At 36.0% G+C, this 22356-nt stretch overlaps 1 protein-coding gene across 1 annotated transcript in view; it reads left to right on the top strand.

The window, feature by feature from the left end:
- Positions 1-22356, top strand: part of myo16 (myosin XVI) — a 140182-nt gene that overhangs the window by 97237 nt on the left and 20589 nt on the right. The window contains exons 26-32 of the mRNA XM_031897042.1: positions 643-723; positions 917-1122; positions 9299-9401; positions 9820-9916; positions 15569-15809; positions 17235-17524; positions 20076-21230. Of these exons, the coding sequence (XP_031752902.1) occupies positions 643-723; positions 917-1122; positions 9299-9401; positions 9820-9916; positions 15569-15809; positions 17235-17524; positions 20076-21230 (2173 nt within the window). The remainder of the gene's footprint in view (positions 1-642; positions 724-916; positions 1123-9298; positions 9402-9819; positions 9917-15568; positions 15810-17234; positions 17525-20075; positions 21231-22356) is intronic.

The raw sequence follows: 22356 nt of genomic DNA, 5'->3' as shown, positions 1-22356 counted from the left end.
GAAGCTTCTGTGCTCCCTTAATTTTTTTGCCACAGGAAGTTTTCAGAAAGTTGGAGGGATATATGGTGGAATGTCACAGCCCACATCTGGACGTTGCCTTGGTTACGTGCGTAATAGCGTGCACTAATATCGCATGCTACTAAATAACGCATAAATATATCGCATGCTTAAAATAATGCTTAAAAATGTCATCGCAATTAAATAAAATTAAATAAAATTGCTTCTTAATTCAGACAAGTGTCCTTTTTGTGAATCGATCGTTAATTCTCCAAATATAAGAAGTGCTAATATTTTTAACGCATGCTATAAATAACACTCGTTTTTTCAGCCTTTAGTGAATCGGCCCCAAAGTAAGGCAAAAAAGTTTATTTGTGACTAGAGATTAATACTGAAACTTATTACCCATTAAAAAACAATCAATAACAGATTATTTTATGTATTCCTAATATGTTTCCTTTATTACTAGTCTAAGAATGGTTTTTTTGTTATTAGGAATTTTTTTTCGAAACCACCCATATCACAAGATATACAAAAATGATTCTTGTGACTTAGCCGAAACAATATATGCTTATATTTCATTTAGAAGTATTTTGGGCAATTTCACAGCAGCAGTGGGATTTATTCTCTGTTTTTCCTTCGCAGTTGATTAAAAAGAAAGGATCCTATTCATTTCTTCAGAAGCTAGAAAGAGGCGGACCAACCACTGTGAGCATACAACTCAGGGTAAGTACCTTTTTACCTTGTAAAAAAAATCTGTTTTATTTGTAATGTGCCTGCAGTCGTATTGCTAAAATCATGTTCATTAGATATAAAAGAAACACTAAACAATTAATGATGATAACATACAAGATGCTAATGTCTGTGGTGTAGATCTGGTTAATATAAGTTCAGCTCAATTTGTACATTTTCTTTGCAGAAATCTTTTACGGAGATCATTGGCAAGGTTCAGAGCAGTACGCCACATCTTATGCATTGTATCAAGCCTAACAGTACTAAGCTTGCTGAAACATTTGATAACTTTTATGTGTCTGCACAACTACAGTATATTGGAGTACTGGAAATGGTCAAAATAATTCGCTATGGTTATCCAATACGTCTTGCTTTTTCCGACTTCTTGTCCAGGTACTTTTTTATTCACTAGTCTTGTTTTCAGTTGTTCCATTGCATGTTAAGATATGTGTGTATTTGACAGTTAATATACAGATGGGCCAGTAGGTGATACAGATTCACAAGTTGAACATTCTCTCACTATATAAATATTTTTTTTTTTAATTTCTAGCATTGGCTATACTGGTTGAATGCCTTAAAGGAGCAGTAGCACTGAAAATGAAAGTGTTTTACATAATAATAATAATAATAATAATAATAATAATAATAATAATAATAATAATAAAATTATCATTATTATTATTATTATGATTGTTATTATTATTATTATTATTATTATTATTATTATTATTATTATTATTATTATTATTAATAATATTGATATTATTATAATTATAATTATATAAAATATAATATACCGCTGCCCTACATTAGGAAAACTGGTGTTTTGCTTTAGGAACACTACTATTCAAAAACATAAACATATTCTCCAGATAATTCTCCATATTTAGTACCCTTAAACAAGCATTTTTTTCAAAGAAACCCAACATGATAGAACACGACTTACATTTGTATGCAATTTAACAATGCTGATGTGAATTAGCATTATGTGTTGCAGGATTTGAGTTTTGTCAGCACCAATGTGGCATTGAATTGCTTCATTTCTAAAGCAGCAATGGTCAGGGCACTGAAATTGCTTAATATACCTTCATTCACCAGTTCATTTTGCATTTTAGTCTTTGGCTGGGACTGTCCCAGACTGGCTGACAGCACCCTTTCTGATCACACTCCATAGCCCTCCTTTTGTGTTGCAGTCTCTCTATAAGAATCTAGCAGAGGTAGGTCTTTGTGGCATAAGATGCATTATCTGATATCACAAGGGGATGGGCAGATGAAAGTAGCCTTTAATGGAACAGATGTACCAATGAAAGGAACCGCCTATTACTTTTTCTCTTTTATTCTTCAGAGAGATAATATCATACGTCACTCATAGGTATTTTGTATTAAGCACTAAGCATTTTGTTTGGCTTCTGCTGTAGTGACAGAGAGTACCAGAGCTTCGGGTAAAGTGCACCTTTAAGTGATATGACACTAAAAAATATTACTCTACATTAAAATTTACATTTGATCATGTTGATCATTTGTCATTGATAGGGCTGCTTTTGTAAGTTATTGTTACTTGAAGTTCCTAAACCTGACTGTTTTGCTGACCATACAGTCCCTTCTCAAACTGTCAGTTATAGATTTTAATGCTAACGGCCTACTGCTGCACAAATATGGCAGCCTCTTCATTGAGGAACATGGGGATTGGATTGGTAAAGTAAAAACATCAGACATATACTTTTATGGTGAAATTATAAAACTCATGCAAAGACAGTGTTACGATAGTTGTAAAAAAAGTTTTAACGTCTGATGTCAGTGTCTCTTTAAGTCTTGCAGAACAAGGGGTAGTTAGCATGCCTGAATGAGAATTATCAGTGAATTAAATGATTATTAAGAAAAAAACAATATACTTGTACCCTGTTTCCCCGAAAATAGGACATCCTCCGAAAGTAAGGCACCCCCCCGATTTTTCACCCCCCTCGGAAAATAAGGCACCCCCCGAAAATAAGACACCCACCTAGGGCTGGGCAATAATCTCGCCCAAACGATGGAATAAATGTGTATTGTATTCTTCTTCATGGCTAAAATAAGACATCCCCTGAAAATAAGACCTAGTGCATATTTTGGAGCTTAAAAAAATATAAGACAGTGTCTTATTTTCGGGTAAACATGGTAGTACTGAATAGACTACATTGCACATAGTTAATTCTATGACCATTAGAAGGCTCCCTATAAAACTACTATGTCTATATATAAAGTGGTGCCTAGTGATGATCGATTTTGTCCTGTTTCGCTTAGCCAAAAAATTCACAAACCTTTGAAAAGACTCCTTAAATGGTAAAATAATCGTGAAACAAAAATTGTCGTATGCGTAATTTTTTTGACGCTCGCTACAATTTGTGCCCGTTTCGCAAAATGGACGATGACAAGATGTGGAAATTCACTGCGAACCCATGCCTGAATTATTTCGCCCATCACTAATGGTGCCACTAAATTATTTGCTTTGAGCTGTTTTGAGCTGAAAAAGAAAATATGTTTTTAAATCCATCCTAAAATACAAGTGTATTATAGTATGAATCCAAGTGGTTAAAGGATAGTCTGGCTTTGCTACAAACTATATGAATCTAACAGTTCTTTATTATGGCATCGGCGTATGACCCTGCTCATGATTTAAATATTTCTCCACAAAAAGGTCAGCAAGAATCTTTTTCACAAGACCTTTTACTGAGCCAAATGCTAAATCTCATATCGAGACTGTCAAGACTTTCTACATATTTCTTGGCTTTTGAAATATTACATAAAAGAATGCTAGGATTTGGTGCCAGACGCTTAGGTGCACCTGAGGTAAGGAGACATTTATAGCAGTGTATAAATGACTGAATGTTTTTATCAAACAGTTACATGGTAAATGCAGTTCTACACATTGGAACTGCACTTTTATTAGAGAAAGTTTTGAACATGCAGAGCAAGGAGATACACCTCCCGATAGGCATAGAACTGCCCAAATACAGTTTGATACATACAGTATGATACAGAGTATCATAATAAATAATAGTAATGTTAGTATGTGTCTCCCCGATACTGCTAAACTACCATTCCCAGCATCCTTCTACAGATTTAAATTTATGAGCTATTAGTGTTCAGGAAAAAAAATCTTCATTGTTATGGGTTAGATTGTTTTATGATAATTATGGTTAAAGGACAATGAAAGGTTAATATAAATTAAAAGTAAGTCTAAAGGCATTCTTTTTAAGTACTTACTGCATATCTAAATTCCCAGATCCCTGCTTGCTTCTCTGAGATATGGTGCTGGCAGCCTACAGCAGTGTGAAGCCTACAGTGACATCACTGAAATCTCTCTGTCCTTCCTGTAGGTGCCAGCGGCAGCCTTCCTATTCTCTGAGCATGTGTGTAACTTGATCCAATCAGAAGCGGATCTGGCAGAGGGGAGGGGGGGAGGGAATGAAACATGTGCAGTATGAAGCAAGGAGGGAATGGAAGGGAGAATACCTTTTTAGAGATGGCTGCCTGTTCTAGAAAATGTGAAGTAAGTGTGACTGAGTAAATATTTGATTAGGTGAGCCAAAAGTGTGGCGTTTTTACTAAACAATAGGAGGGCTATTGGGCAGTATGCTTTTTAAATTTTGACTTGCATTCTCCTTTAAGGAAAGTTCCTCATTCTAAATGCAGAGTTTTATATACACTGGAAAACCATTCAAATAAATGTCAGAAAATTCAATCATTTTGCATTTAACAGTACACCAGTCTGTCCAGTGGCAAGGACTAGGGCTGGCATAGGCTTAAAGCTCACAAGGGTTTTTATCTGGTCTGAACACATGCATTAAGCATTTTAATGTTTAGAATGACCAGTAGTGGCGCTTTCAGTTGATTTCATTACAGTGAATGCTAGGCTGCAGTTGAGGCTTTGGGCACTTTTTGCCGCCAAAAGTATTTGGTTCCTGTGTTGCAAAAGTTCACAGGTGAAATTGCCCTACCAATTGCCTTAACAAGGACACAATTGTGTAACTGCAACATTTCATGGATTTAAATCCCATAGTTAAGGGTCCATTATTTTGGTTGAAAATCTGAAGGACAGCTATGAAAACAATGACTAAGGAACACCCCAAAGAAGATTTTACTATGGAAGCATAGTGGGTAAAATTGGTGCCTTGCTGTGCTTGGGTTCTAGGTATGATATCAGCCAGTGCATTAAGTCTGAATGCTCTCCTTATGCCTGCATGGGTTTCATCCAGGTACAGCGATTTCATCCCACACTTTGAAAACAAAGAGGCAAGTTAACCTAGTTTTTAAAGACCCTGCTCTAGTAATATAACTACTGACACATGGGTCACTGAGGAAAAAAGTAAAAAGAGACTTGCACATGTAAAGGTAAACAAAGTTTATGTCAGCATGCTTTCGATCTTGGCAGACTAATTTAATTGCCTTTTATGAGGAGGTGAGCAGGAACCTTGACTTTGGGATGGCAGTGGATATCATCTACTTGGACTTTGCTAAAGAATTTGATACAATAACACACAAATAGTTAATAATAAAATTGAGGGATATTGGCCTGGAACATTTTTGTAATTGGATAGAGAACTGGCTAAAGGATAGATTACAGAGTGTGGTAGTACATGGAACATTTTCTAATTGGACCAGTGTTGTTAGTGGAGTACCGCAGGGGTTCTTGGTGCTTTTTAACTTTATTAATTAGGATGCTGCCGCTTTGCAGAGCGATTTGACAAAATTGGAAAACTGGGCAGCAAAATGGAAAATGAGGTTCAATGTTGTAAAGTGCAAAGTTATGCACTTTAGTAGAAATAATATAAATGTGAGTTATACATTAAATGGTAGTTTGTTGGGGGTATCCTTAATGGAGAAGGATCTGGGGATTTTTGTAGATAACAAGTTGTCTAATTCCAGGCAGTGTCATTCTGTGGCTACTAAAGCAAATAAAGTGCTGTCTTGTATAGAAAAGGGCATTGACTCAAGGGATGAAAACATAATTTTGCCTCTTTATAGGTCCCTGGTAAGGCCTCACCTTGAGTATGCAGTGCAGTTTTGGGCTCCAGTCCTTAAGAAGGATATTAATGAGCTGGAGAGAGTGCAGAGACGTGCAACTAAACTGGTTAAGGGGATGGAAGATTTAAGCTATGAGGTCAGACTGTCAGGGTTGGGGTTGTTTTCTCTGGAAAAAAGGTGCTTGCAAGGGGACATGATTACTCTTTACAAGTACAATAGAGGGGATTATAGAGAGATGGGGGTATTCTTTTTTTTGCATAAAAATGATCAGTGCACCAGAGGTCACCTCTTTAGATTGGAGGAATGGAACTTTCATTTAAAGCATCGTAGATGTTTTTTTACGGTGAGGGCAGTGAAGTTGTGGAATGCCCTTTCAAGTGATGTTGTAATGGCAGATTCTGTTAATGCCTTTAAGAATGCCTTGGATGATTTCTTGAACAAGCATAATATCCAAGGCTGAAATCTACAATTAGTATTGATGTTGGTATATATATATATATATATATATATATATATATATCTAAATAAAACAGCCAGCACCAAGGGTCTTTGTGTTTCAAAAAATCTCTTGTGTATTATAATTGCATGTACAACCGACGTTTCGGTCCCTTTTGGGACCTTTTTCAAGGGGACCGAAACGTCGGTTGTACATGCAATTATAATACACAAGAGATTTTTTGAAACACAAAGACCCTTGGTGCTGGCTGTTTTATTTTGATATTTATATGATATCCCGTGCACAGGGGCAGCTGCAGAGCAGCAGATTTTGGAGTGTGGTGCTGTCGTGTGGACTGTTTTATATATATATATATATAAAGTAATAATCATCCGTGGCCGGCACTCCCTTCAATACTTTATCAATAGTTTATATATAGTTTATGTATGTGAGTGTATAGATAGATCAGTATGTGTCCATGTGTGTGCTTTGGGGTTTGCTTAGAAGGGCTGAACTTGATGAACTTTGGTCTTTTTTCAACCCAACGTAGCTATGTAACTATGTAACCAGCTTTTGATAAAATTGGCCATTGTGCGTGGTTGTGAAATGATAGGGACCTTACATTGTAAGCTTTGCTGGGGCAGGTCAATAGGACAATTAAAAGTATGTGAGGGAAAAGATTTTCACAGACTGTTTACAAAGAACATCACAGAAATGTACATAAGCAGCAGTAAGCGGGCCAGAATAGAGGGAACAACTGTTGTAATCCCACAGTAAATAGGAAAGCAGAAGGAGAACATGAACAGATATAACAATGTCAAAATAGTATGTGATTCAATTCAATTTTATAACAACCTACAGTGCAATAGTTTTACCTCTCACATGGAAAGTTAGCGGTATGGGTTTATTTTCGAATTAAGGAGGCCTTACTGGTAGATTTAAGCTGTCAATTCAAATCCTTTGATTTGGCAGCTTATCTGCCCATGTATGCTGACCCGCAATGGCCCTACCCAACTAATACCAAGCCGTAAATCAGCCAGGTGTTGATTGGAGAGGTTTGATTCTTTAGTTGGATCAGGGACTTTAGCCTGATATGGGGGAAAGATCCACTCGTTTGAGGATCTCACCAAAGGAGTGAATCTTATAATGAATGCCTTAGGCATAGAGGTGGGGCAAAGAGTTACTTTCACTTTCAACTCAGAACTTCTTAGATGTTGCTGTTCTCCTCACATTCCCGCTCCCTCCTCACCATGTAATTTTGTAACCAGTGCATGGATATTGGTGTCAGGTCTCCCCATACTGGCACAGAAACAAGATATTGGCAGGATGCAATGCCTGCTTTGATAACAGTGTCCACAAAATGGCCCCTGCCTGCTTGCTGCGATTGTGAATTCCAAGGCTGAAGAAAATAAGATTAAAATAATTTATATAGTGTAAGTAAAGTTTATTTTGCTTGACAAACACAATAGAAAACAATTTGGAATTATTTCTAAAGGTGACAGGTCCCCTTTAAGGTGAAAATAATTTGATGGTTGCAGCTCAACCAAGATACTGTACTGTTTAAAGGATCCCCTGCAGAAGTGGCAGAATACTGGGTCCTTTAACCTTGGGATTAGAAGAGGTATGAGGAAACAGGAAAATTTGCATTTTGGAAAGAAGTGGAAAGAAATGCTAGGATTGGATTACCCCAGATAAACAGCTGGTAAGCAGGAATGGGCCCTTAAATGTAATTTTACACTATGGGGCAGATTTATCAAAATGTGAGTTTAGATTAGTACATAAAAACGTACCCACGTGCTATTCATTCCTATAGGATTTTTAGAAGTTTAGAAGAGTTCACTATTTGATAAATACACTTCTCAAAATCCCATAGGAATCAATAGAACGTGGGTGAGTTTTTATGTATTAAGTTCTAAACTCACATTTTGATAAATCTTCCCCTGTGCATCGTTATTTCACCACAGTGCTCCATACATAGCAATAATTTTACTGCATCCGAATATAATGTAATGATATAATTGCCATGATACTACAATATGTACCAGACTGGCAGCTGGTCAGTGTTATGTAGGTTCCAGGCTACTCTTTCACTTTGGTTACATTTTAGATTTTCTATTATATCTCTTGCACCTAAAATGACTGACTCTTGTGTTACAATAAGAATTATAATCAACATTTAACAATGGCATCATTTTTGTAGGCATCACTCCATGTCACACATAGAGATAAATTGCTAGAAAAAGGTGGTAATTTTATGTTCAGCAAGTATTTTATTATAACCTTAAAGGAAACATTGGACCTTGTTTTTAGCCAATTAAAGGTAGATACTACAAATTTCTCTTTCGGACATAGGCCTTAAGATGGCCAAAAAGCTGTCAACTCGGCCCTTCCCAGAGTCAGTACTGTATCTGCCCCTTTAGGGCTCTGGCCCACGGGGAGATTAGTCGCTGCGACAAATCTCCGTAAAATGTCATCCCACCAGCGAGAATGTCAATTGCCGGTGGGATGGCAAACGAGAGGGGGCAGTGTAATCTGATCAGCCCAATTTGGCCCACCATGTGAGTGCCCAGATTGGGCAAAGACCTGCTCATTTGTTATTTATCAGTGTATGGCTTGATTTAGACTCAGGAAGATGTCAACATCCTAGCTGTACAGTACACTTATTTATTTGGAAACACTGCTGTCACTTTTTTCACAAATAGACATGACTTATCTGTGTGTTCTGTGGGGCCTGTGCTAGAGCAACAATATGTCTGTTATTCTAAATGTACCATTATCTAGTAATTAGTGTTTTAGCTCATCATAACTTTGTACAAACTAAGCAGGAATTTGCTGTATGATGCTGTATGTTCATATACAGATATCAAGTGTTCTCTGATAATCTGCCACTATGTTCAGTATGTACAAATTCACCCCGTGAACCATAGGCTTTATACTTTATACTATCTACCATTTTATCCAGAAGATTTTTACTACTTTGTAATAAAAAATGGGCAAGAAATTAAGGAAACACTATACAAAGGAAAAATACTCTTTAGAGATCTATAAAAGCATAAAAGGGATAAATCAAATTAGTGTTTTTGTTTAGTTTGTGCACACTTACTAAATCCATGTTAAAATTAATTTCAGGTACAAAAACTTGGTTGAAATCTTAGCATGGGAAAAACAGAAGACATCAGCTGAAGAGAAATGTCGCCATGTTCTTCTACAATGCAAACAACAAGGGTGGCAGGTCAGTCAAAGAATATGCAAGTGTAGGAAGGTTTTTTGTACGGTGTTAGCCAGTTGAAAAGTTATGGAGTAGAAGCTTTGATATGAATCATAACAAAAATGAAGTAATAGTGATACCTTTATTAGCTAATCATGATGATAATCACAGCAAGCTTTTGGAACATTTCAGTTCCTTCTTCAAAGCTGATACATACATACATGTAAATTTCAAAATGTTATTTAACGGAATGTCCATGATGCCCCCAATTGGGCATCATAGATAACATTTTATAAATATTATTCTTACCAAATCCCACTGGGTGGCAATTAACAGTCTCTAGTGACAATTTTTTTTCTACCACAAACAGAAAAAAGAATATAATGATATTAAAGCTACAAATGTTAATGTTAATTATTTGTCTTTTGTGCTTGTTTTGCAGATGGGTACAAGAAAAGTATTTCTGAAATATTGGCAAGCTGACCAACTCAGTGACATGTGCCTTCAGTTACAGAAAAAGATTATACTTTGCCAGAAAGGTATATTTTTTATTGGCAAAACATATGTGCTAGTGACAATCAAACTAAAAACGTTCAGCCACTGTATCTTTTTTTCATTCTCATTACCCTTGGTAGAGAATAATGAAGACTTAGGAGGGCTTATACCGTAGCTTCCCCAAAAAGAAACCAACTGCCTTTTGTATGTGATTAGAAGTTCTGTTCGAGAATGGAGCCTATTATTAAACACACCAAACAAAAACCTACTCCTCTCATTATATGTATTATAGCTCTACATGGTAGATTATCTCAAGAGAACAGTTATTCTTAATCAGATCACAGTGTGCCCCAGTTTTATACAAAACATAAAGAGATTTTTTTTTATTCTGCATTTAATGGTAGTTTGCATTGCTATGCATATTACTATCTTAGTCATATTTTGTTTAATCTTCGCCAACCTATGCTCTTAAAGTCATCATTTTATCTAGGTTACTTTCTTATTAAATCCCTCTACAATGTATTTATAAAATATTTAAAAATATTCCTAATATGAACATGTCTTTATAAAACACTGGTCATTAAATACATCTCTGGTATTTTTTTTTCAACTATTAAATTTGAGTGTACATGTGTGTGTAAATCAAATTATTAAAAAATGTAAAAAAAAACAATCAATTTCCAGATATCTGTTCAGTGACCAATGTTATTCAGACATGTTCATTTTACATACACATATATATATATATATATATATATATATATATATATAACAGGAGTTTGCTGGCACTCAGGTTAATGAGGAGTAGATTGGCCTGGGTGCAGTCTTCAAAGTATTTCAATAAACAATGTATCTGATAGAAGCCGCTCTCACAGGACTTATGAAGAAATAAAGTATTTATCCACATAGAAGTTTCCTCTATGTGAATAAAAACACTTTATTTCTTCATAAGTCCTGTGAGAGCGGCTTCTATCAGATACATTATATATATAATATATATATATATATAAAAATCCAAGAAAGACCAGCAACACTGGGATTTCTGTGCAAATCAAAAAACAGCCAACGTGACGTTTCGCAAGGCAACCACACCCCACATCTTAACAAGTATGTATAGCCAGTGATAGCCATTACTTAGGAACATTAGATCACCATATGTAAATGAGCAAAGTGGTATAGTATGGTAAGTGCCAACTCAGTTTTTATAATTATGTAAAATGTATTATCAAGATGTGAGTAGTAATTGATGGTTGAAAAATTAATAAATAGCTAAGGGGCCCCAAAATGACTATACGCGGAAACATGTAAAAAACGAAAAAGTTGTAATTGTAAGACATAATATAAACACACATATGCCTAGTATAAAGCATAGTTGCAAATACTGTGGGTAGGTGGGCACAGCCTGAAGGCCAAAGAGAATAAAATTTGGTGCCAGATAGATGGTTGACTATTAAGACCATATTTCTGATATGTGACAGTAAATTATTTGTTTTAATAAATGAAGTATATTATATTTCAGTGTATGATAGTGTGCAGTGCAGCATGGCTTGGAAATTGTTCCATGGAATATTCCTCTGTATTTAAAGGGACACGTTCTTCCTTCCTTCTGTATTAGCAGTACTAGCTTTAGTGCTTCTGTGAAACAGCTCTGCTGCGGTTATAAAAATGGCATGTGCCAGTAGCCAGTATCATTCTTTATTAAGTGGACACTAGTGATGATTTCATAAAACCATGGAAAATTCCACAAAGCCACAAAATTTTGCTGAAACTTGTAGTCAAATTCCACATGTATTGATGTAAGAATTTCACATGTATTGGTAAAAAAATTTTTGGTGATAATTGAGTTGGATACTGGGTACTGTATCAATATTATAACAGCACAATTGTATTTGTATTGTACTGGAACAATACGTACAAGACAATAATAAATAAAACACAGTATTTAATGCTTTTCTAAAGTTTTCAAAAATGTTAGAAAGTTCTAGTAATGTTCATTAATGAAAAACAACAGGTTTATAGTTATACTATTGAAATGTTATGTGATAGTGCTTGCGTCAGTCATACTTTTATCATTAGTTTGCTGATCTGGAAAATTTGTTCATTTTTTTTCCTCTGCATAATTGTTTCTCTCTGTCAATATACTTAAGATATGTACAAACGTTCCGCTCATAGAAAAAAAGGAAACTTCATATCGTATCTTCCACCATTATATACTGTAGTTAGTGTTATCTGAACTCAAGCTAGAGTCATGCATAAATACATCTAATATTGACTCAGTCTTTTTGCCTTTTTAAAGGTTACATCCTAAGGACCTGAGCATTTAAAATCAATATAACATTTCTGTTACTCGAAATGGTCTTCCTCTCATATTGTTTATTGTGCAGCACCATTCCCTTTTGTTCTTCTTGCCTTTCTTTGTCTTTCTTTGTTGCGCACATCAAAAAATGACGCACGTTGAAAAAAATTGTTGTATGCATTATTTTTTTGATGAGCGAGATTTACACTATTTCGTGAATTTTCAGTTTTTTTGTGCATCTTTTGCAAGATTTGCTAATTTTTTGGAGAAGTGAAAGGGGACAGATTCACTCATCACCACTGCAACTATGCAACTAAAATGCTTTGTGCATTTCTGCTCTAACATTAGGGACACATGTTGTACTTTAGATAGTGTCACTTGACTATGGGGCTGATTTACTTACCCACGAACGGGTCGAATGGAGTCCGATTGCGTTTTTTTCGTAATGATCGGTACTTTGCGATTTTTTCGTATGTTTTGCGAAAAGTTGCGCATTTTTCGTAGCGTTAAGTTTTAACGCTACGAAAAATGCGCAACTTTTCGCGTAAGTTTTAACGCTACGCAAAATGCGCAACTTTTTACGCAACTTTCGTAATGGATACGAAAAACTCGCGTTTTTACGCAAAAATCGTATTGGATCCGAAAAATTCGTACAGAATCCGAAAAAATCGCAAAACATACGAAAAAGTCGCAAAATATTCGTTTTCAAGTCGGAACTTTTCCAATTCGGGTCGGATTCGTGGGTTAGTAAATCAGCCCCTATGTGTCAGTTGTTTAACTTGTAATCAAATGATGCTTTAGTTTAGACTAAAGATAATGCTCATGAGATAACATCAGGCGCAGTGGTTTGTCACCTGCAGGAGATCGTCTCTTCCATAGGGATGTAGCGAACCTCAAAAAAAAAGTTTGCGAACCTGTTCGCGAACTTCCGCCGAAAATTGCGAATATTCGCGAACTTTGCGAACCCCATAGACTTCAATGGGAAGGCGAACTTTAAAAAATAGAAAAGCCATTTCTGCCCAGAAAACTGATTTTAAAGTTGTTTAAAGGGTGCCACGACCTGGACAGTGGCATGCAGGAGGGGGATCAAGGGCAAAAACCTCTGAAAAATTGACACACGCCGTTTTTCGAAATGATCGGTAATTTTGCGACTTTTTCGTATTTTCCGGCGCTTTCGTAAAGTTATCGTAAGTTTTGCGACTTTTTCGGAGCTTTCGTAACGTTATTGTAAGTTTTGCGACTTTTTCGGAGCTTTCGTAATGTTATCGTAAGTTTTGCGACTTTTTCGGAGCTTTCGTAACATTATCGTAAGTTTTGCGACTTTTTCGGATCATTCGTACCGTTATCGTAAGTTTTGCGACTTTTTCGGATCATTTGTAACGTTATCGTAAGTTTTGCGACTTTTTCGGATCATTCGTACCGTTATCGTAAGTTTTGCGACTTTTTCGGATCATTCGTAACGTTATCGTAAGTTTTGCGACTTTTTCGGATCATTCGTACCGTTATCATAAGTTTTGCGACTTTTTCGGATCAGTCGTAACGTTATCGTAAGTTTTGCGACTTTTTCGTACCGTTATCGTAAGTTTTGCGATTTTTTCGGAGAATTCGTACCGTTATCGTAAGTTTTGCGATTTTTTCGGTGCCGGCGAACCCAAATTGCGAACATCACGAAAAGTTCGCGAATTTGCGGACTTGCGAACACCCGATGTTCGCGCGAATTAGTTCGCCGGCGAACAGTTCGCTACATCTCTACTCTTCCATGGGCAACAAAGTGTACAAAAGTAGCTTGTAATGTAGAAAAATGGTAATCTGAGCATGTAAACATTTCACATCTGCTGATCTGGGTTAATCATGAAAAATGCGGAAGATATTTTCCCGCGATTAAGAGGGATCCCTGCTTGTAAAATGTTTTACATACTGCAATCCGCATTCAAGGTATTTTCTGATGCTTTGTCAGCCCTAGGACAATGGAACCAGCTTTCTCATGCTGGTGACAAATCACTATGTCTAACACTGTCCTTAGAACGTATTGCAACTAGTATTCAGATCCTATAATATTAATGGCCACTGTATTATATTATTCCTCTGTTCAAAGGGATTTGTCATTCCATAGGTTTGAAGGGAGATATTTATGTAAGATTAACACCTTTGTTATGATGCTTCTGCACTACAATAAGATGATTTGAAGTATATGGGACACTTTCTCAGTTTCTCAGATTATTTATATGTTCTTATAACCTTATTCTACTGACTATAAATTCTTCTGGGACTAAATATATTACTGCACTGTGTCTGTAAAGTTCTCCATTGGCTGCTATGCTATGCAGAGGTCTCCATTGGCTGCTATGCTATGCCATTACAGTCACTACCAGACTACAACTAAACACATTTATATAAAATGTTACCAAAACCAAAAAGAATCAATCCAGAAATATCAATAAATATTCCCTAAACAGTATGTAGTTAAAAAGATTATCTTAGAATGAGTAGTTTTTCCCAATATGACAAGTTGGGAAGAAAGTAGAAAATTAACTCAGTATCTTACCATTTGATATAATTGATTTATGCTTTGCATGTGGGTGACTGATAAGGGCAATAATGGGAAATTATAGTTCACAGAGAATTATTTATGTTTAAATGGTGCATACATCTTCCAGGACAAATAAACTTTAGGGCCTAAGATCTTCTAATGTTCTTAGCTAAGGAACTTTTAGTTCTAGTTTTTAGTTTACCCTACATCAGCTTAGTTCTTTATTTGGGGTACTAAGGTATTATGCTTGGTAGTAGGTGTACCTATGCTAGTAATTCATGTAGCCAGATCCTAATTGGCTGGTTTTCTCAATACATTTTAAGGAGAACTTACTGGGAAAGACTATTAGCTCACTGGGTATACTTGCCTTTATGATTTCAGTGGTAAAACCTATAATATTTTCAGCACAGCTATGGAAGACCTGATCAAGGGCTATAACCCAATCAGCAAATGACTGTTGCCATATGGGACTCTACTTTTGATAATCTGTTTTTATAAATGTATCAGGGCCCAGATTTTATATAGGGATATTAACCTTATTCTACACAAAATTTCCCAGTATATGTGAGGTTCCACCCCACTGCATGTACTTGTGATTAGGTGGAATGGTCATCAGCTTCCAGTGCACCAATTTATGAATATACATTTACTTTATGCAATAAATTCCCCTATATTTAGGTATGTGCACAGAATTCCATGCCATTAAATAATGTTTATATAGCAAGATGAAACATGTATTTTTTTCTTGAGCTCGATCCCCTATGCATTTTTTTTTGTACTATAGATTACAACGAATTTCAATTAAACCTAATAATTAGGTTCACTTTTGAATACAGCTTGTTTATATGTTCATGCCTTTTTATCAAATAGTTATAAGAAGATTTCTAGCCCGGCAGCATTTGCAGAAGAAATTGGACACTAAAGAGAATGAGGATACCTTTATAAAAGACTTCATTCAAACCATAGAAAACATGGGACAGCAATCTTACCATTCTTTGGTAATCCAGAATGCATCTGACATTGCTCGAGAAAAAGTAGCACTTCAGATTGAATCCAACACTGCCTATAGTGCCATGGAATCCATTTGTAATAAAGAAGAGATGTTGAAGAGGTACAGTTTATTTTTTTCTTCATTTTTGCCCTTACAAATTGTCTCCAACATTGCCCTAAGCTGCTATATCGAATATACATATTATTCAACTGTCATTAATTCCCGTTTTTTGTTTTTTTTCTTAAATAGATTACATTCAATTCATTTTATGACCAGAATGCTATTCCTGGTGTTTGTTCTCACTCTGTTGGCTTAGATGAACACAATTTCTTATTAGCAATCATGCCCATTTGGCATGTCACATATGGTAGGCATGGCTAATTATGCCTATTTCTAAAGCAAGTCTTGTGCCAAAGCAGTTGCTTACAATTCTTTTTCCAATGCTGGTATCTATGTACATCTGAAAAGTAAATTATTCATAATATACATGACAAATATATAACTAAGCACCGATTATATTTAATAACATCACTAAGCACAATTATAAAGTATATAATTTACAGGGTATTCATGACTCTTGTGTTTTATTTATCTATATATTCTATAATTGGTTCCCAGTGATGTGATTTCTGTTACAAGTTAGACAAGTGTTTCATTTTGTTGCATTCTCTCCATTATATCATTAAACAATTTTAGATTTGATTTAGACCATCTGAAAAGTCAGCCCTTATACAAACCAAAAATGCTTTTGTTGCACTGAACATTGATGCCAATACAGAAAACAGTGGCGTCCAAGTGCAAAAGTATAGCAACTGAACATTTTGCAGGCGTTTAACCACTTGGCGGGTTCCATTTCTAAAAAAAAGAAAAATATCTGTTTGGGGTAGTTTCTTTGCAGTTAAGGAAGCAGGTTATTTACTTTTACATTCCATTCCTGCACACCTATTCCTGGTAAGATCAGGTAGACACAGGTAAAGGCAAACTGTCAAAGCTACAACCTTTATTCACGCTCTACTGGATAGAGAAACTACCCAAACGTTAACACCCTTGTAATTCCAAAAGCTCCTGGTAAAGAATGAGCAATGCCTTCAATCTAACACATTGCTCTTATGTGGGAGACTTTCAAAATCCATAGTAACTTGAAAGATTAAAATATAAAATGCTTGTTTTTTTAAGAGCAAAATTAAAGGTCTACATCTCTTAGTAGCCAACTGTGGCCGCTCTTATTATCCTAAGCATAGAAAGACATAAATATTCAAAACATACATATTCAGATGTCAAATTAAAATGTCTCTACTGCAAAAAAAGTTTAATATTGCCAACAATTACAGTGTTTAGGGATACTCTGGGCCTTTTTTTCAAGCTACTGATACAAAATAACCTATTTATAGGCCAGCCCATAGTGCCATTTATTGGCTGACTTAACAAAATAACCAATAACCTTATATTTAGGCTAGCCCACAGTGGCTTCTATTACAAATGAATGGCTCATAGCTCCACTGCTAAAAAGAAAGATCCTTTTTTTAAACTCATTTTTTCTTTCAGTACTGAAGACAGTGATTTAAAGCCAACTGGAAACATTTTTGTTGGATGTCGTATTTCAACTCTCTGCCAGCCTGGTTCTATTACAGTCCCTATAAATCCTGTGTCTTCCTCAGCTATTAGATCTCTTTCATTGCACTCTGTCTTGAGCATGGATGATGGAAACTGCCTCCAGTCTCCTCGGAAACAGCCTCCTCCAAAACCAAAAAGAAATCCCACTACCAGACTAAGTGCTTCTTACGAAGCAGTGAGTGCGTGCCTTTTTGCAGCTTCTGTGGACATAGATAATGAAGGTTAGATATAAATTACGTCTAAAGCATTTTAATATTCCTTTAGGGAAAATTCCTGATGAGATGTGAGATGGTACATGGTACAACACTCTACTACAAAAATTGCATCTCTGTTGTTAACCTTATGGTGTAAAATATTGATTGTGATTGTCAAAGTCATTGCTGAAGAGGTAAGAGCAAAAACAATATTGTGTAGCATAGTGCTTTCTGTAGCTCTTTCACAGCACAGGAAACATACCCAAGAACAATGTATTCAGTATTCAGCACATTGTGGTGTGTTTAGATGAAATTAGCTTGACAAGCAACTGAGTTGGAGCCGAGATCCTTATAGGGTGCACTGAAGACCATGTACCAAGTCCATGCTGGGCCATCCCAAAAAGATGTCTTCGGAGGGGCCCGGTGTGCACTTCATTACTCCCCGCCAGCCCGCCTGCTGCCCACCTGCCCTCTTTCTGGCATACCTGGCTGCCCACCCACTAGCAGTGTGGCCATGGAGGGGGGTTTATTTAAAGCTATAGAGGAAGCAGACCTCTAAAGTTACGCACTGCACTGAAAGGTATTTGAAGATATTTAAAAGCCATGTTTTAGTGAAGAAAAATCATTGCAAGCAAAACAACCAAACGTGGCCTATGTTCCATTGCCCTTAGAGGTTTATATTGGTCACAGAGGTTGTATTTTTAGCTCTCCGAGGCCCTGAACCTTGCAAAATATGGACAAACAATCCTTTTTTTGTTTAAAGGGGAGGATATTTTTTAGTAACTTAATGCACAGAAACTCTTAATGTTCTATATATATTGATAATGGGTGAGTGCAGAGGATCTCTTGTCTTTGTCTGTATTAATTTTGTGGTCAGCCTCTTTGCACGCCCTGCATAATGATTTAAAATGTAGCAATGCACGCAACTTTTCCTTTTTTGCTATAGATTATACAAGAGCAGTGGCCAGCTCCATATTGTAGCTCCCACCCTTACTAGCTACAGTCAGGTGGCCCTTTGGTGCCTATATGAAAAAAAAAAAATTCCCAGCCCACTGCCAGACAGTTGCTTCTAAATCTGTCGGTAGAGCTGAGTGGAGTATCCTTTGCTTCCAATCCTGTTCTGATTGGCACTTGCACAGAATAGGATCTTCACATGTGTATTTACTTGGTGAATTTATTTTGTTTATAAAAGAAAACATTTTACTAGACTGGGAGCATTATAGATGTCACTTTTAGGGTTCCTTCCTGTCACCCAGTCATAAAAAGCTGTATAATAAAAGTCCTTTTCAAATTAAACAAGAAACCCAAATTAATTTTTATATTAACACATTCCAACCTATTTTAAAGGTATTTGATAATCCCAGCTGTCAATCATATATTGCCTGCCCCACATCTATGCCTTAGGCATAGAGGCGGGGCAGACAAGAACTTAAACTTTTAATTCAGCTCACACTTTCCCCCTCCCTCCTCACCATCTAATTGTGTAGCCAGTGCATGGGCAAGGGCATCAGGTCCCACATTCTGGCACATACACAGGATTTCGGGGTGATACAAAGCTTGCCTTAATATCAGTGCCCACAAAATGGCAGCTGCCTATTTGCTGTGATTGTGTAATTCCAGGACTGAAGGAAACAAGATTTAGATTACTTATATAGTGTAAGTGAAGTTTATTTTTATTAACAAACACAATAGAAAATAATTTTGAATTCTGAACCAAAATTTGTTAAAGAGCCCCACACAACACAGAAACCTATAATATACCTATCACTGTAACCTAAATAGATATAAATAGATACATTGTAACAACTTCTCCACAGCTTACAGACAGCATTGCAGGAACTACATAACCCACAATGCACTGCACTAAGAAATTCCTTTCCTTATTCACATCATGTGTGCAGGGAATTATGGGATTCGTATGATGCAGGCTGAAGGCAGGCTGAGGATAGCCAACTACTGTTACATTAATTAATTTATTTATTTTGGAGTAAATAGTCAGCCAGATCAGCAGGAGAACAAGGGGCCAGGCTTAGGGAACTTCCAAACTGTTCATGATTTTTTACATTATAATTACAATAAGGCTGCATATTTTTTATTGATGTATATTGCAAAGTTTTTAAATTATTTTTATTTTTCAGAAAGCTTAAGCTGTGTTTGGGTGGAGTTCCCCTTTAATGTCAAGGCTTACAAGTTCTGACTTTAAATTCACTAAGCTGTTTGCAAGCTATAAAACACTAAAATTCTGTAATATTCTAAACTTAATGAGTTATTTAATATGATAAAGGGCCAGTGGGTATAAATCTGCTGCGGAGGGACAGGATGTCTGGAAGTATTGTTGGGTGTATATTTATGTATTTCTTACATGTGTTAATGTTATAGATTTTGCGTAAAGACTGCATGAAGACTGTATCATTTCCTTTCTTTTAAAGTATGGGTGCCCCATATTGTGCAGTACATTAACAACATTTTTTTTAAACTAATCTGTGTTTTCCAAAGTGTCTGACTTCTAAATTAAATATTTACTGTATTTGTGCTGAAGATTATGATTTATGGCTATTTTTTTTTCTTTTCTTTTAAGCTCTTTCTCGACCTAGACCTCATAGTGATGATTACAGCACAATGAAAAAAATTCCACCACCTAAGCCAAAAAGAAGTCCTAACACAAAGCTTAGCAGCTCATTTGAGGAGATATCAGCTCATAACTCAGGAGAATTGAATACTTTCAGTACCATTGTCAGGAAGGTGCATCGTGATATTGGTACTATACAAAGGGCAGCCTCTGCAGATGGTCCTCACCATGGGATTTTGACTTTGTGTATGTCAGAAGAAGAAGATGAAGCTGAGCCAGTGTACATTGAAATGGCTGGCACTGCTGGGAAGTGTCACTTCATAGAAAGAAGCAGCCCAGAACAAGGAGAGGCTGTGTATGAAGAAATGAAATACCATCATCCTGATCATATTAATATTAATAATCTAGCAATGGGTAGCTCATTGCTACAGAACATGAACCTAGCAACATTTGAGAACCTAGATGCTGATATAAAAAATGAGCAATGTTCTAAAGAAAGTTGTGATATCCCTGCTCCGTTTCCCAATCTCCTTCCTCATCGCCCTCCTCTTCTGGTTTTTCCACCAGCTACAGTTACTTCCTCTCCTGCCTCTGATGAATCTCCACTAACACCACTTGAAATGATAAAACTCCCTGTGCTTGAAACAAACATAAACTACACTATACAAACAGATATGTCAAGTCCCATCTCATCTCAATGTTTAAAGCACCAAAGAGACAATGAAAGACCATCATCACCTGCATTATCTGTATTTAGTGTTTCAAGCAAAGTTTCTCCACCTTGCACTCCACCTCTTCCCCAGACACCAACCTCCTTCCAGTTTCCAACACATTTTAGTTTTCCTATGGAGAGTTCCTATGCATTGCTTGTAGGGAAGAACTTAAAGACAACCAATGCAGATTCTGTAAAAATTGCTCCAAAATCAAATGCAGTTATAACAGAAGAATCTTGTGGTTCATTGACTAAACTGACTTTCTCTTCTCCAATAAAAAATGCAAGGACAATGCAGAACAAATCCCATTTAGGTTCCCCTTCATTAGCAACAAGTCTTACTAATATTAGCCATATAACAAGTCCACTTGATGAATTAACTACTTTATTCAGTTCAGGAAGAAGTCTCCTGAGAAAATCTGCTGCTGGTAGAAAAATACGAGAGCAAGAAGGTATATATATAAGAGTTTTAAGCTCTTTCCCATGACATTATATGAATAAATGTAACCAAAATATAGATGTTTGTAGCATGTAATGCCATGTTTCATGTATATAAAGTATGCTGAAGCAAACATGGTGCTTCAATAACCAATCCTTATAATTATAAAACGACTATGTATGTAAAAAGATTTCTAGATGCAAGGCAATACTGCAAAGAAATGCATCTGAAAGAATTGCTAAAAACTGTAAATTAATATATTTTCAAGTTAGTTAATGTTAGAGCTACAAAATATAAAGTGAAAAAGGACCACAATTAATATTATTATTTTAACACTGTATATATATATATATAGGTGTGTATAATTTTTTACAAAGTGTTACTTGTGTACACATTACATAAGCAATGTATATTGAACTGCTATATTTTTTAGCATTACACATTAGCTGTGTAATTCAAAGTGGATCGTCTCACCATTTTGTAACAGGTCAGTAACATGATTGGGTATTAAAAGAGTCCCAGAGAAGGGGACCCCAGAATAAAGGGGAGGGGTACACTAATCTGTGAAACACTGCACAGGCAACATTTTAATAACATTCCTCAATATAAATTGCAAAGAACTTAATTCTATCATGCAAAGAAGAAACCTGGACCCAAGCTCATTTTTCTTTATTAATTTCACACTCAATGTGGGGGGGGTACATAAGAAAGAAAGGTGGGGGGAGCATTGCAAATACAATGACAATATCTTTCATACAGTATCTTACAGGGTATATAACAAGTCATTTATTATTACTGCTCATAAAATCAATTTCGTCTTGTTGTTGTAGTTAGTTAAGTCTCTCTTTTTCAACAACCACCTTGTGATATTCTAGGTTAGTATATTAACTTATTGAATTCTATCCACGGTGTCCACATTGCCCAATATAGTAATACCTTGTTGTGTATTAAGTGGGTTATTTCTTCTAGCTCTCTTGTTTCTTCTACTAAATATATCCACTCTATATATGATCGGGGTTTTGTATTTTTCCAGGCCCTGGGGATGAGGGCTTTAGCTGCATTCAACAAATGGAGGGTTAGTCTATCTGTTACTGCTATATTTTTCTTGCTATCTAGGTAAAATAGTAGCAGTATCTGAT

This window comes from Xenopus tropicalis, chromosome 2 (genome assembly GCF_000004195.4).
Source record: "Xenopus tropicalis strain Nigerian chromosome 2, UCB_Xtro_10.0, whole genome shotgun sequence".
NCBI lineage: Eukaryota > Metazoa > Chordata > Amphibia > Anura > Pipidae > Xenopus > Xenopus tropicalis.
The sequence above is the reverse complement of the archived record's forward strand: the minus strand, read 5'-3'. Positions and strand labels throughout refer to the sequence as shown.